Below are 16,218 nucleotides of genomic sequence, written 5' to 3'. Positions count from 1 at the left end.
TTTCTTTTTCTTGTATCTGAAGAAAACCATCACAAAATAATCAAACATTTAAATATCTTTCCCCAACTCATTTAAGGTTGTATATTTAAAACAAGAACAATTTCTACATGAGTCAATTAAAATATACACACAGATTAAAAAAAAATCTGTCATTTGTCTGGTGATTTGACATGTGCTGCAGAATTCCTACAAGAGTGAAAAAACCTGAAGTTTGCCAGTTTTTCCCTTTTTGATTATTTAGGTGTCTTCAAAGTGACTTAAAAACCTAAAAACCACTAGAAATTTCAAGGTGGAGCTACTTACATTCGGGGAGGTATACACACAAGGAGACTAGACACCATTAAACTGACATAAAGTCCACTTCTAAAGTTTGCTATCTTCTTGTATTATGTTTTGGTTGATTATCCACTATAGTTAACCTCCAGCCCCCAGTCCACCTACCATCCTCATCTTTTTCTGTAGCTAAGATAATGCAGAAACAGAACAGATTTAGCTAGATGAAAAACCGAATGAACATGAGTTTAAACACACAAATATTATTTAATAAAACAGACTTATCTAAATTCAGAACCTGCAGTTAATCTGAAAAATTCTTAAAAAAGACAAATTGAATGTAGACTTATTAGCAAAGTGAACGCTTCAACTGCAGCCTTTGAATAATAAGCACATTTTTGTACTGCTCACCCAATAATCAGCAAGATTAGAAAGACCTGTGCAAAGCTACTGATTTGGAATTATTTTTAAAATGTGACATAAAGATGCAAGTTCTAGCAATTAGCTCTGTGGATCAGAAAGAACAGTTCAAATTTATCTCTAGATTAAATCTTGGAAAGAAAGTTACATGGGCGCTTTGTTTAGTTTTTAAACCAATTAGTTGAGAAAGAACAGAAGTAATGTGAGACCACACCCATGTAAGCCGATCACCAACACCAGAGGGGAGTTCTGTGACCCCTGAGTGCAGGGGAATTGTACCTGCTGGCCTTCACGTGGCTTCGATAGCCATTTCGTGCCACTCTTGTCACCGGGCCGAGAGAATGGTATAATCTGTTCCTGTTGGATTCCATTATAAATTGTATGTATTACAAATACTTTTATTCACACAGTCATTATCAATAACCTAGAACAGTACAGTAATTTCTTTGTGTAACAAAGCTTTCTAAGTCCTACAGAAGGAGAGTATGTGATTGCTCCTCTGTCTTTTTTAAAGCATGAAGCACTGATTTCAAAAAATTTTATTCTTCTACTATTGACTCCAGAAATACTTAAAGTTCTATTAGTTTGAACCATATCTTTATATAATCACTCACTTCTGCAACTCTACTGAAATAAAGAGCTATTTATAACCAAACACTACCAAAACCTGAAAAATACTCCTTTTATTTCTATTCCAGTTCTTGGATTCTACTTTAAATGTGATACCTGGATTTACATGAATAATTTGTTCTTATTGTTTGTCCCTGTGAAGACACCTAAAAGCAAAATTACCTGTAAACTTAAAATTAATTTGGCCTAAATATCTTATTTTCCTTTCCATCTTTTATATTAAATCCAAGAAAACTACTAAAAGAAATGAACTGAGTAATAAATACAGGCATTACTTTGTTTTTACATCAACTAGAATAAATACACGATAAAGTCAATAAATGATAAACATGATATGAGTCAGTATTCATCCAAAACGGCAGGGAGTACTTAACAAAGGAAATACGCACACACAGAAACACTGATAGTTCTTTGCCTAGGAAAAGCCAACAGTAGCCCAGCTGACAAATGATATTTAAAACAAAAAGCATTATTTTAGCAACTTAAGTGGCAATGTATTTGAGGTCTCTCAATTTTCAAAGTTCACTATCCACAAGCAGCATTTTGAATCCTAGTTCTTTATTCACTTTTTATTATTTCATGTGAGTCTTGCTGGACAGCATTAATTTGTTCTCAAAATGTTCCAAGAGCCGCTGATTTAGACTTGGCACAAGTACAACAGATGTTTTGGCTGCAAGTGTCTGCAAGGCAAAACATTTTATCAAAAGAAAAACATTGTTTTGTGATGTGAAGGTAACACTGTTAAATACCATCTCCGTAAGTAACCTGCTGGGATAAGGACAGATTATTTAACACGACACCCTTCCAGTCACTCGCTTATAACTCATGACATGAGAAACACTTTTGTTCATCAATATTTTCAATCTAAAAACAATACACTCTATAATCAACATCTGATGGTATTGTGTTCTTACTAGAGCGAAAGAACTAGTAAGACAATTTGTACAGACAACATGCCAGGGGCAACGCTCGTGTTTTTCCTGTTTTAGGCAAGCCCAAATAAAGAGACTGAAAGAAAAAGTTGGCAAAGAAATAATACGTAAAAACAGATTGCTAAAAATCCCCCAAAACAAAGAGGACAAAACTTAGGAACACTGATAATTAGAGCAGAAAGGCTCAAAAGTACTTTGAAATCTTGGGTTTACAAGTAAAATCTTAAGCACATAATGGTGAGAAATATTTATCAAGTTTCAAAAACAAGGGTCTAATTTTCCAATTGTACCACGAAATTTACCAATTCAAATACGTGTAGTTTAATTTCAAACGTACAGTTAGTATAACTGTTTTCTATTAAAAAGTGACTGATAGGGAGTTAGGTAACTAAATATTTTCAACTTCATCAATTTTAACATGACATTCAAAATTCAATCTAAATGACAAAATGCAAACTAATCTTGTCACTTAGTAACTTAGGTTGCTTAGTTTATATACAAAAGGGGATAATTATTCTGGTCAAGATTCAAGTAATTTAGTATGAAAATGGCAGAGAATGAAATGGCCAAAGACAATAAAAAATTCTAATGGACATTTATTAAATAACAATTATTTGTACTGTTTGACTACATTTTTAGGAACGTCGTATTTTGGAAGATTGATATGGCTGCAAGCAGAAGACAGCTTTTACTGCTTAAAGCATCCAGGGAAAGAGAACAGAATACGACTTACATTATTTCAGTATAAATCCATGTGCTTTGTGCCAACTTCAAATCAATGACAATTTAAGTTCAAACTTCCAGCTGCTTTACTTACAGTGTATTTAAAATTTATTAAGTCATTTTGCTTTTGACAAAGCAGCAGAGAATGAAGTTGACCATTCCACTAAATGCCTTAAATTACTTAAATGAACCATAATTAAAAAAAAATGATTTTACTTTTAAAGACTTAAGTAGGTAAGCTACGATTGGTTATTATTATTTTTAAATTACATTTAAAATGTACTAAAATTCAAATAATGTGTCAAGTCACTAAATAAACATATCTTTACTAGATCAGACTAAATTCCAGACTTAAATATCAACTTCTAATTTCTACCACCATCAGGAAGCCCAAACAGTCCCTTGGAGATACAGAATAAACATTATGCCTTGAAGTTCACTTATCATACACTTTCAGAGAGACAAAACAAACTCAAAGCAGTTTAAACGGACAATTTTTCTTACCTTTCAAAAGCAGGCCATGAGGTTTCTTCACTTAGTTCAGAGCCATCACTGCTACCTAAAATCAAAAATTATCCTACTTTTCAAATATCCTAATTACAATTTGGATTTTATATTTAAGAAATAAATTCTTTAACTGTGCTTACAAAGTGAAAGTCACATTATTTGTGGGGAGACATCCACAGATCAATTCTTCATTCTAACATCACTGCACTAGATTTATTTTGCAAAATATCCAAATAGAGTTGACAAGACTATCCACAATAGCAACACAGCACAAAACATTTTTGCATGTGTAATTGTGGCTCAAATTCATTACACTAGTAAACAATTCTTCTACCATCAGAGAATGTATATAAGCATGAGTTTTTTCCTTATTAGGTTGGTTTTAATTTAAAAACTATATAATTATGAATTTCTTAAAGGTTCATGGCATACTTCCCTTCGTATTCCTTTTAAAACCCATTACTACCCTAAGGATAAAAAGCTTAAGGAAATTGAATTTTTGCCTTTAGAGGCAAGGTAGAACAGAATGGAATCCTTACATTTTTTTTTTTAAAAGGTGCTATAACAATGCCAAAGTTTCTCTCAGAGGGCCAGTATACCCATTAAAGCAAAGTTTTAAATTAGCTTAATTTGAGGGGAAAGAATGTGGAGTCCAAAACAGCTTAGGGTGATTTAAAGTTATTTTAAAGATAATACTGGCTCTCAATAAAGTTGGTAATTAATATGTCCTTTATGTATCAAGTTGAATCATCGATCAGACTTTCATAACCAGGGTTCTGTGAGAGGCTCAAACTCAAATACTACTAAGAGTCCGTCACATGTGAGGGATTAGCACGTCTTCCATGGGTTCAGGATGGCACGGGTTATGTACCGTCCTTGGAGGAACTGAGTAACAGCCACTGAACAAATTTTCTGGTTGTGTGGTTCAGATGAGAAACTGGAGATAATCTGTTGTGGGTCTTGTAGATGATCTTCTGATGTGCAGAGTTATGTGATAAAGACTGAAAGCTTAAGCATAATTAGTATGACTAATTTGTAGGAAATGTAAGCTCTTCCAGAAGCCTGAAGCTCCGAGTGGATGTGCCCCCTTTGGCTGGGCAAGTTGGGCTGGTAACCAAAGGAACATCAATGGAAAGTAACAGCCACAAACAGAGAATAATGGTCACTATAATACTTATGACAGTAAAAAGCCAAATAATTTGTACTGAGTTGAGAGCTGTAATTTTCAAAATTATTATTTTTTGCTTGAAGTGGCATGCTGGATTCTGTTAAGTATAACATTTTTAACTTGAAAAAAGTTCTTCCTCTCTCTTTTGCAAAAGTATTCTGTGTATTATTTTTCAGATTCAGGCTGATATTTGCATATAGGCAATTTACAGTATCAATAAAGAGATATTTCATGTGACCAACTTGTCTCCTAGTTTGTAAATTTTGTCATCATTTCATCATTTGCATTTATAAAAAGGGGAACATTGGGAAAAAAAAACCTGCTGAATGGAGCTTTCTAGCTCCAAAGCAATTTCACTTTCAGGGTTTGAAACTCAAGGATTAAAGAAAGTCAGTATGTTCAAGAAAATGAACTTCACTTCTTTCTACTGACTGTTCATCAATATTGGCATGATCGTATTACTAATAACAGGCTTAGCCCTTGAGGAACCTGGCACAATCACAGAGGATGACATTTTCCTCCTTTCTTTCTTTTAAAAAATAAAAATAGTATCGTATGGGGATTTCCTAACTATCCAAAGAAATAATGCTTACCTAGAAGGCTCAGAATATGAATAGAAGTTTAGGAAGTAAAAACAAACAAATTCCTCTCTCAATCTCACAGCCTTTTCCAGTCCCGGTTTTCTGCTCTGACTTGTTCGTAACCATCTCTCTTTTCTTACCTTTCATTCTCCAGTCTTCTCTAATCAGGGCTTCGCCCACACTAGTCTATAAAGCAAATCCTGTCAAGGGCATCAAATGCCTTTTATCTTGCCAAATCCACGGATCTACTCCCATTCTCAGTTGACCCTTCTTTTTGCACATTTGAGATTGATACATTCAAAACTTCCCTCCCTTTGGAGACACTTTGTCTACTGGGCTTCTGTGATGCCACACTGTTTTTCCCCCCTACTTCACTGGTCCCTCCTTCATGGTTTCCTTTGATGGCCCACCATTACAAAAAAAATTAAAAAAAAAATCACACCTCTAAATGTTAGAATATCTTATTTATTTACATTCTCTCCCTAGGTGACCTTATCCATCTCAATACTATAAATATGCTAATTCCTATACCTGTATCTACAGACCTGGACTTACCCTATTTTAAGCTTCAGCTTTATACATTTGATTACCTACCTGACAACTCAATACAGAATTCTTAACTCCCCAAACCTAGTCATCCTTCACAAATACCTCAATGTGTACAAATGGCTACTTTTCTAGTCTTCTTTCTCTTCCTTGGTAACAGCACCACCATCTAACCAGCTGCTTAATCCAAAACACCGGGAGTCATACCTGATTGGCCCTTTTCCTCATTCCCACATCCCACCTGCATGCAGTAACCAATTCAACCAGCCCATGTTCTGCCCCCAACCACTCCGGAACACCTCCCCTTTTGGAGTCAAAAACATCAAGCTCTTTTCAAACTATCATGAATTATTAACCTCAGTACCTACTAGTGATATGGTCATATATCTACTTTGCTTCTTAGGTTTTATCAAATTTTTCCTGTTGGAGTAGGGTTCATGGCTCTTCCCCAGCTGAGTTTTGTTTAAAATCTTATTTTACGTAAGTTGGAATCCAGTATTTCTCACCTATTGAGATTCCACTAGAAAGAGTAGAGCTTTCAGCTTGGCCTCGAGACGGCGCATGGGGCTCCATGACGCTGTCATCTAGCAGGTGTCTTGGTCCCGCGTTCGGGAACGTTGCACTCTTAAACTCTGCTGTGTTCATTTTATGAATGAAACTGAAAACAAAGAGAAATACTTTTCTTATCTTTTATTAATGTTACTAATTCAGGATATAAAAGATACTCTTGTATAAAGATTTAGGATTTAAAAGCTTTACCTGCTACCTGAACTTACTTCTGAACTCTCATACTAATGAACACATCAATTTTACCATGAAAGCCTCAAACTACCAGGTTAGGGAAAAGTTTTTAGGAAGCTAGACCATATCCACCTATGTAGCAGAGACGCTTTAATTTTATATTGAGTCTTGGGTCTATTAAAAATCATTTTCACATCCACTTTTGGAAAGTAGCTATCAAATCCTCACGAAAATCATGGCAAAGGTGAACCTTTGGCCCCATTTTGAGAAAACAATCTTGCAAAGCTAAACAAAAAATCAGTTTCCCTTTCCTTATATTTAGGAATAAAAATAACAATTTTTATACGCTTTATTTATGGTCACTTATTTTGGTTAACTTAAGGAATGAGATGACCTTGGAATAAAAGTTACAACTTCAGAGGGAAATGGTATATTGCTTTACTGATTTTATTTATGATGATGCTTTGTAATGTTCATTTATCTCCCCTAAATGTGAGGGCACTGTTGGGAAAAGCTCATTTCCAAATTAAGGTAAAGGAAGAAATAAATGCCTTTATCAAACAAAATATTTTACTGAATCAGAAAAAGACTTGTGATGCAAATAAACCTAAGCAAGGATACTATTTTCTGTTCAACTAATGAAATAAATAGAAAATAAACCCTACTAGAAAAAATACATAAAAATTTGAAAGATAAGATTAAGAAATGCTGACTTATAACCCAAGCTATGGCACTTCCTATGTCCATGCGGAATCAGGTTCCTGGGGGATGGCGGTGTCTGTGGTAGCAGGGCTCCTTCGGCTGCCATGCTTTTTCTTCCACTTTGTGGAGATGCTCCTACTTCAGGACCTAAGGGTTGCATTTAAATAAAGAGAGAGAGAAACTTTCAAATGGTTTGAAAAGATTGTTTTATTTTTAATCCTTTGATATGAAATATAAAATATGGTTTAAATTTTAAGATAATATTAATGCTACTTGTTTTAATTGAACATGAGAAATATTTATTTTCTGAGTTTTAAAACACAAACGCTCAAAACATACAAAATCCATTAATTTCTATTTTACTTGCACTAAGTAGGCAGTATAAATATTTTCCCCATTTACAAAAAAGCAGCAGAATTAGAAGAGATGGGCTCAGGATATTACATCACAGATGGAACCTAGACTAAACACTCAGGTCTCCCTAGTTAGTCCTAGTTCAGTGCTCATTTAATTTTATACATTACTTCTTTACTCTTAGTTTTAGCTTCTTCTTGGATAAAGAATGTGTAGGAGCACATTCAAGTTAGAGCATTAAGTTAGAATTTAAATCTACACTGACGCTGTTCAAGTTCATGGGAATTAAAAAAAAAAAAGAACTCAGAAGTACACGAATTTGCAAAATATCACTTGAAGAATGAAAAGAAAAGTGAATTTAAAGAGATTTACACTGAAATGTTTTCCTCTGCTTGAAATACTCTTCCCCCAGATATTGTTATGGTTTTGTTCCCTTACTTCCTTCATACCTTATTGAGTGGGCCCTCAAATATTTGTAGAATATACAATAATATATATAAAACTTAGAGCAAAGGTCTGTATTTAGAATTTTTAAAAAAAATACTTATTGATGATTTCTTAAATAATGAATTATCTTCAATTTTATATTTTTGGTTATGTGATATACATATGAATTCCCATTATAATGCAACAGATAAATTAAGGGACCATGACTATTTTTAAATATTTTCAGTACTTGGTCCAGCATTAGTATAAAATTAAAAAAATTAAGCCACTAAAATTGACTTCTACAATTATTCAAATTAGTAGAATTTTCCACTGCAACCACAGAAATTTCTAATGTAATCAACCCTCACTGCCCAGGGCTGCATTCTTAATGTAAAGAGCAGACATTCGCATTTATTTATTTTCATTTTACAAACATTTATTATTTTCTGTTGGTTGTATCTATTTTTCTTGCTTAGTTGGCATATTTGTTTGTACATCAGTGACAAACTTTAACAACTTTTAAATTAAAAAACAAAAAAAATAAAAACTGCATATATTTTAATACCAAAAATAAAATTGTACGTGCAGTATAAAATGTGCTAAGTAGTTATTTACTTTGGAATATATTCTTTCTTATTAGGTTATCTGGTTTATGACTCGGTAATGAGAGAAAGCTGCACTAACCTACTAAATCTTCCCTGGAAGCAGCAGAACGAGGTGTGCTTGTCCCTGGTTCTATCTTTAACGAAAGCCTGAATTTCAGAAAGAAACAAAGCACATAAAATGATTAACACTTGATAAAATAATAATAAAATTACGTACTTCCTCAAAAAAAAAACCCTAAAAACATTTTTACAAAATAATCTCAGCTACATATTTTTCTTCAAGAGGACTCTTTAGTTGTTAAATCTCATTTCTCTTTTATACAAAGCTGATTTTATGGTTATCCCAGGAAATAACAGCAAGGGAAAAAAACATTAAAAAGTCATATTTAAGAACAGAAAAATCTCCCTGAACTACTGCAACTGTTGCCAAACAATTCAACACATTTAAAGACATCTGATGAATGACTAAAAGGTTAGATTTAACTTGAGGTTATATTGATACTCGACAATTAAACTCAGTAACTTTCACATATGTTATTGATTATATTATGCAAAATCTAGAATCTTTATTGGATGGGTTAATGGCCTCTGTAGCACTGAAAATTTCAAAAACACTTTATTTAAAAGTAATCATCCAAAAAACCAACCAACTCAGTTAAAACTACCTAATGGCTTAAGTGGCTAACTCTATCCATTTAGAATTAAAATTCACCTTCCTCTGTAACTGTGCAACAATGTCTTAGACTTCACTTCTTAAACTTTAACTTCTTTTAAATCCATTAAGCTTCTGGAGCCAGATGTGGCAATTTTAATAACTACTTACTCATATTTTAAGATAATCTCTATACCTCACTGGACAAAATATGAATGTTGTGCTATGTCATAATCAGAGAGATGGAAGAAATAGTGGTAAATATTTCACAGACATCAAGTCAAGAAGTTTACAATCCATGGCTACATCAGAGCTGTGAAGCAACTCCAGCCTTAAAAAGCTGATCCAGTGACGTCGTACATTTTCAAATGAATTACCAAGTAAAAACTTTCTATAAAATAAAAATTGATATGAAAATATAAAGTGGTAATAATGTGGTGAGAAATGGCAATAAAAGTATTTTCAAACATTAATAAAATTCTAGATACATTTAAATATGTACCTCAAGCTTTATATTTGAAGAAAAGTTCTTCCTAGTTGTTTTCTAGAATTTCTAGCCTTTTATTGGTACTAATTCTGTTTTACAAAATTCTTTACGAGGAAGAAAAAAGTTGATAATCACTAACATATGAGATCAGAATACTTTCATATAATGCATTAATATTAAAAAACAACCTAGTCTTTCTCTTTGATACAATTTTAAAGTATAACTTTTTATTGGAAAAAATATTTATGGACGACATGAAGTTAAATTTGAAAGCTTGGGAACAGCTGGGATAATAAAGCCAAGCAAAAATTTTTCTGAAATTAACAAATGAAGCTACAAGGAAAATGAGAAGCCTCAAGAGAAATAAGCTCTTTATCCTCCCGTCGGAATAAACCCCGACAGTTGTGATGCATGATACGTGAAAAACAGAAAGGATTAGTAATTCAAAAATCCCTCCTAGTCTGAGCACTACTGTGGATGGTTAGTGGAAAGGAAATGGAGATCAGCTATTTCAAAAGTAATTTCAAAAATATTTAATGAAGGACTTGCTCTACTGGAGAAATGGGCAGGTGTGGTGCTACGCTGGACAAGCGTGTCTCTAACCTTTAGAGGCCAGAAGGCTCAATATTCTCTCAATCCACAAAAACAATTCAAAACAAGTTCAAAGATGTGTTAAAAATTACCATTAAAAAAGGAGTAATTTTTCTATTTGTAGATGGTTTCATTAAAGTTTCAGCCTATTCAAAGATAAATTTCCATAAGACTCAATGCTTGAATACAGAGAGAAAGGAAGAAATGTAAATCAGAACTATCAAACATCAGCCCTCAGTAACCTGAGAACATGAAATGGTTTTTCACAGCCAGCCAGAGGAGGCGTTTGCACACTGCCTCAATCACATCAAGCGATTAAAAAGAAATACATGAGACACCCTTCCCGTTGTAAATGTACAACGGAATCAGGCATTTGCATAAGATGTAGGATTTAGATGTTTAAATACACGGAGAGAAAGGGTGGAGGACAGGACAAAGCCATACAAAGCACTTCTGAAGATCCAACTTACTTGTAATTATCATCTTCGACAAACTTCTGCAGCTCTTCTATATACTGAACGGAGTTCAGGTATTTTTGGACGTGAGGCAACATGGGGATATCTAGGCAAAATGTGATAATTATCTGATAAAGTACAGCTCAGGCAGAATTTTAAAAGTTAAAGCTGAGAAAAATATATTTCAAGGTAAATTAAGGCTACATGGCACTAAAGTTTAAATTAACTCTAGAAGGACATTATCGAGATAAATGTTATTTAATGTAAAAATGAAGCTAATTTAGAAAACTACAGTTGTATGCTGTCTGTATGCATTAAAAAGAAACAAAGACAAACAGCTCCATTTACAAAGTCCCACATTCTTGAGGAACTTCACAGGAAAAAATCAGAGACATCGTTGTGATTTATACTCAAACCTCTTGTAAATGCAAGACGTAAAGCAGTTTTAGTTTTTCCTGTTTTTTTTTTTTTTTTTGAAGCCTGGCTCACATTTGTAGTTTTTTCCTTTCCTACTTAGAAATTTCAAATGAGATTAATTTAACACTATAATTTGGTCTTATTAAAAAAAATTGAGAAAAGGATAAAAATAAGAGATTATTTGATTTAACGTTCAGATAATGTAAGCTTAATGTTTTTATGTAGTATAAAAATTATACAGCTATAGCAGCCTATCAGTTTATTCCCTACCACACTGAAAGCAACCAAACATTTTAAAACATTAAAAAAAAAACTTTTCTAATCAGTTGGGCTTACATAAGCTCTTTCTATATAAGGTTCCATAAAATACATCTTGGACAAAAACTGGTTATTTACTTGCCAACACAGGACTCAAGTAAGCTAGCTGATTGTTACCAGGGATCAAGGGTCTCAGTGCCTTCCCTTAACTGAAAACTATTAAGAATTATTTTCATAACAGATCAGGGAAAGCAAATGAGATGAAGAGAAGAGAAAATAATTTTGAAAATTATGTTAGCAAACGTCCTATAAAATAGAAGAGCAAAAGATAAAACCTGTAACATTTTAAATATGAAATACTTCAATTCCTTCAAAGCAAGATCTTAAACAGAATGCTAAATATTAAACAGTGAAATAAAACAATCATCATTTTCCTTTATACTAAGATGATGTTCCCTGCTGTGCAAAAAGTGGCCGTCAACCTGTGTCAATCAAAAGACTCATAGCATTACCTCCAGATACTCACCATATTCACAGGACTGCTGTAAATCAGAAATTATGCGAAGGATGTTATTCATTAAATTTGATCTTTGCTCATTTTCTAGAATGCTGCCCGTTGATGGGTACGCTGAATCAATGTATGTTAAATCTGACAGATAGATACCTGAAACAAAATTAGATAAATGAGTGTTTTCCTATGTGTAGCTTGGAGAGGTATAGTTTATAGCTATATTTCAATACCTGCCGTATTTAGAATATATACTGCAAGCTTGTTAAAACATGACCACTGAGGCCTGGATTTCCCTGGAGTTGGGGTCAGACGTGTAAATATGTTTTTTTTTTTTTAATAAATGTCCTCTTATGGTGTCATTTTAAGACATGGTTTGTGGCTGGAGTTAGAAACTCCAGTATCTTACCTATGGGACCCAGGAGAAAGAAGCTGAGCTCCCGACCTGGCTCTGCCTCTGACTAGTTGCATATAAAGAAGACAGTTCTTTTCATCTCTGAGCCTCAGTTTTTATGTCTATACAACTAGCACCTATTTTCCAAGTTGTGGTACAGCCTGAGAGGTTAAGCTAGCCTGAGAGGTTCAGTTAGCCGGCTTGGCCGGTACCTGGCCGTGGGGGCAGTTACTTAACATTAATTCTACACCTTGCCTTGAGGTGATAACTATCACTCGAGTCTTAACTAACTTTGAAAGCTGTCTCATTCTGGTGGAAAGGTCTTGTTTTAAAGATCAACAATTGGGTTTCTGACATAGCTTTTGTGACTACAAACTGCAATTAACCCTCCCCCTTTTCTCTATATCAACAAAAATAACATACCCCCCCAAAGAATTCAGCTGTGCTAGTTCTAGATATGCAAGGTCCCTTTTATAACAAGTATTTCCTGAGGGCTCACTGTGCACATGTCAGGTGTGTAAGACAACCACAGCTGGAGAGAAGAACAAGAGAAGAACACACTTTCTACTTTTACCTCACTACTCAACGTCCACGAACTCTCAGGGTAAATGCAACCACAATGATGCGCCGACTGCTGTCCAGGTAAGCCCTCGGTTTTTCCTCATGCCATTTCTTCCATCCTGAATGATACCCAGACTCAATTCTGCCCATCTAAATCATATCTTATATCCAGGTCAGTGTCAACTGCTCTTTAATTTTCCTCATAGATTCCAAGAAAGGAATTTAGAAATTGTCTGGTCTAACCCCTTCTTTTTATAGACTAAGAATCTCAGGTACACAGGTATTAAGGGAGTGGCTAATGCCGTGTGAGTTGTCAGTGACAGAGCTGGATCTGAGTATACACTTGTACCCTGTTTTTTTTTTTAATTACACTCTTTTACAAGCATATACAGTATAGCTATACCATTCACTTGATAATTTTTGTGACTTTATAATCTCTTTATTTAAACTTTTTGTATTTATATCTTATCTACTGAAGACTATAAACTCATTCAGGTGGTTGCTTTATCTTGCACTCTAAAAAAATGAAAATCCGGACCAGTATTTTCAGAGACAAATAGTGCTTAACACTATGTAAAAGGCTGGCATGGTGATCCGTTTATTCATCCTGGTGTCATTCCTTTTCTATTCAGTAAATCTTCACAGTATTCTTTAGGCCACCTATCATAAATACTTCTATCTCTTAAGAGACTCTTAACCTCATTTTTTTATGACTTCAAATAAATCTACAGCCTAGCTCCCTTCCTTTTCTTCCAATCTCAGAAGAATCTCTTTCTTCTTTCCATATTTGAACTGTGATTTTGAATGTATTCGCTACTGCCTCCTTAAAAATATCCACCGTTGCCTTCACTATCACTCACCCTCCACTGGCTCCTTTCCCAGAGCCAACACACACGCTTAAATCTCTTCTAGTTAAGAAAAGAAAGTCAAACAAACTCTTCCTTTAAATCTGATCCCTTCCTCAAGACGGGACCCCTGCCTCTCTCTCGTCAGCAAACACCTTGAAAGAGAAACACAGACTACTTACTTTTTAATCCTTCACTCTATTTTTATGTAATATTTGGTACATATTAAAGTTTGCTTGTGTCAGGAAAAACTGTGATAGACTTTAGAATTAGTCAGAAAGGATTGTTAGGTATATCCTGTCTCCATGTGCATCCTTTGGCCTGAGCTGTGTTATAACTCTGTAAGTTGTTGAGAAGTGGTAATAATATAAATTCTTGTCCATAAAAATGCCAATGAATTATGTCCAGTGGGATGTAACTGATTATTGCCCTGTGGATGTTGACCAGTTCCGCAATGACCTGTAAATTCACTTCGGCATTCCCAGTTGCCGATGTGTGTGTGCGGGCCTTTGAGTTCACCCTTGAAGTGGCTGTAGCGTCTTCCTGATTCCCTTATACATTTTATTATTTAAACAAAACCTGTGACATGTATTCATTTTGTATTTGTGTGAGAATCATGATTTTATCTTTTAAAAACTAATAGTTTAACACATCTAATGTCGGTTGTTGTCAAACAATATAATAAATACTTGTGAATGCCCCATCAACATAAGAACTACAACTGTTGTGTCATTTATCTGCTCATTCCCAGTGTCATCTCCCTGTCTCCTGTCTAACCACTATTCTGACTTTGAAGATTATCCCTTTTTTTTTTGAGACACATACATGTCTGTATTCCTGCACAACATGTTATTTTACTTTTGCTTATTTTTGAGCTTTAAAAATCATATTTTATATATGAGTGACTAAGTTAAATATCAGTTAAGTTAGAACAGGTTATACAATAAATGATTTGTAAATAAATTTTTAAAAATATGTCCTGTGATAGCTTTGTCTCACTCCTTTGTTTCTAAGACTTACTCATGTTAAGTACACACAGTTATTAAATTGAGAATAAATTAATATGTAGTTATGTCACAATTTACTTATTCATTTTATTTGATAGAGTTTTGAGTTGTTTCCCCCCTCCCTCCCTGTTGCTATAGACATTCTTGCACAGGTCTCCTGGTGCACAGGTATACGAACTTCTCTAGGATGTATGTATAATGTTCAACCTCACAAGCCAGTGCCACACTGCTTTTTAAAGCTGTAACAATTCATGCGCCCACTGACAGTATATAAGTTTCTACTGATCCACACTTGTGCTAACACTTGTAGATAACCTGAAATTCACGTCCATCCCATTGCTGAAACTTACTCTGGCAGAGACACAGATGACCTCTTCATTATTAAGTCTTTAGACACCTCTCTTGGTCTCCTCCCTCCTGCTTAGCTGCTCTGCAGTAGTTTTATGACTCCCTTTGTTCCCTGGTCTTTACTGGCTGGAACCTTCCTAGCTTCCACCCTCCCTCCCTCCGCTGCTCTTTTTCCTCATGTTCCCTGGAAGCTGGTATTCCTCATGGTTCTGTCATTAATCTTCTCACTCCACAAGTACTTGTTCTGGATTATCTTACTTCAGAGGCTTCAACTATCACCTAATTGCTGATGAATTTCCGAATCTCTCTATAGAACACAGCTCCTTTCATTTTCAGTTTAACATGCCAAACTAACCATTATTTGTCCCTAAACACCTGCCATTCCACTTTCCAACCTTGGTTAGTGATAGTATTAATTGCTACAGTTGGAGAGCTTAAAGTCGTTCAAGCAAAAAGGCTCAGGAGGAGCTTACGGTCTCATATTTCTCCAGATTAAGCTGTCAGTGAATACAACATCATCACTGAATGATCAAGTGATGTATTACATAATATAAATCAGAGGCTAGAAGCGGTCCCAATGTTTTTAAAATCAGGAAAGACCACAGGAAATATCTACATGGCCCTCTTTTCCTAAAAAAAAAAAAAAGAAAAAAAAGAAAGAAAGAAAGAAAGAAAGAAAGAAAGAAAGAAAAAGGCGGGGGGTGGGGGTAGGGAGATCTGGCAACAAGGAGGTAGAGCTGAGAAAGGTGCAGACCCTGCTACACTATTAAGGATGCCTGTTGTCACAACCCTATTTTCCTCTCCTGTCTTACTTCTGGTTCACTTCATGTATGTACATTAACTGCTTCATTCTTGTTGTGAGCATCTGCAGGCCTTTGGGTATGCAACCCCTGCTATCCCTATGTATGTCATAGGAACTTAAAGAAACTCATTCTGTGAAAGAAGCAGAAACTAAGATGACTTTAAATAAAGGATGTTGATGAACAAACAGCTGGCGGTAGGGTCGAGAAAGAGAAAAGCAGCACAAGGAAGGCAACGAAGAGGGGAGAGCACGTGTCATGTACAGAAGGTTTTATCTAGAAGC

The 16,218-nt window shown here is 34.6% G+C and overlaps 1 protein-coding gene across 4 annotated transcripts in view; it reads right to left on the bottom strand.

Annotated features, from left to right (window-relative positions):
- RALGPS2 (Ral GEF with PH domain and SH3 binding motif 2) overlaps window positions 1–16,218 on the bottom strand; it is a 135,933-nt gene that overhangs the window by 19,901 nt on the left and 99,814 nt on the right. For 3 of the 4 annotated variants that reach the window (XM_074349861.1, XM_074349863.1, XM_074349860.1), the window contains 7 exons: window positions 11,998–12,135; window positions 10,812–10,902; window positions 8,691–8,758; window positions 7,235–7,370; window positions 6,287–6,438; window positions 3,483–3,537; window positions 973–1,050 (listed from right to left, as the gene is read on the bottom strand). In XM_074349861.1, the coding sequence (XP_074205962.1) occupies window positions 973–1,050; window positions 3,483–3,537; window positions 6,287–6,438; window positions 7,235–7,370; window positions 8,691–8,758; window positions 10,812–10,902; window positions 11,998–12,135 (718 nt within the window). The remainder of the gene's footprint in view (window positions 1–972; window positions 1,051–3,482; window positions 3,538–6,286; window positions 6,439–7,234; window positions 7,371–8,690; window positions 8,759–10,811; window positions 10,903–11,997; window positions 12,136–16,218) is intronic. The other variant, XM_074349864.1, reaches the window with a different exon arrangement.

Source organism: Camelus bactrianus, chromosome 21 (assembly GCF_048773025.1).
Source record: "Camelus bactrianus isolate YW-2024 breed Bactrian camel chromosome 21, ASM4877302v1, whole genome shotgun sequence".
Classification (NCBI taxonomy): domain Eukaryota; kingdom Metazoa; phylum Chordata; class Mammalia; order Artiodactyla; family Camelidae; genus Camelus; species Camelus bactrianus.
Note: the sequence above shows the minus strand (reverse complement) of the source record. Positions and strands in the feature narration are given on the sequence as shown.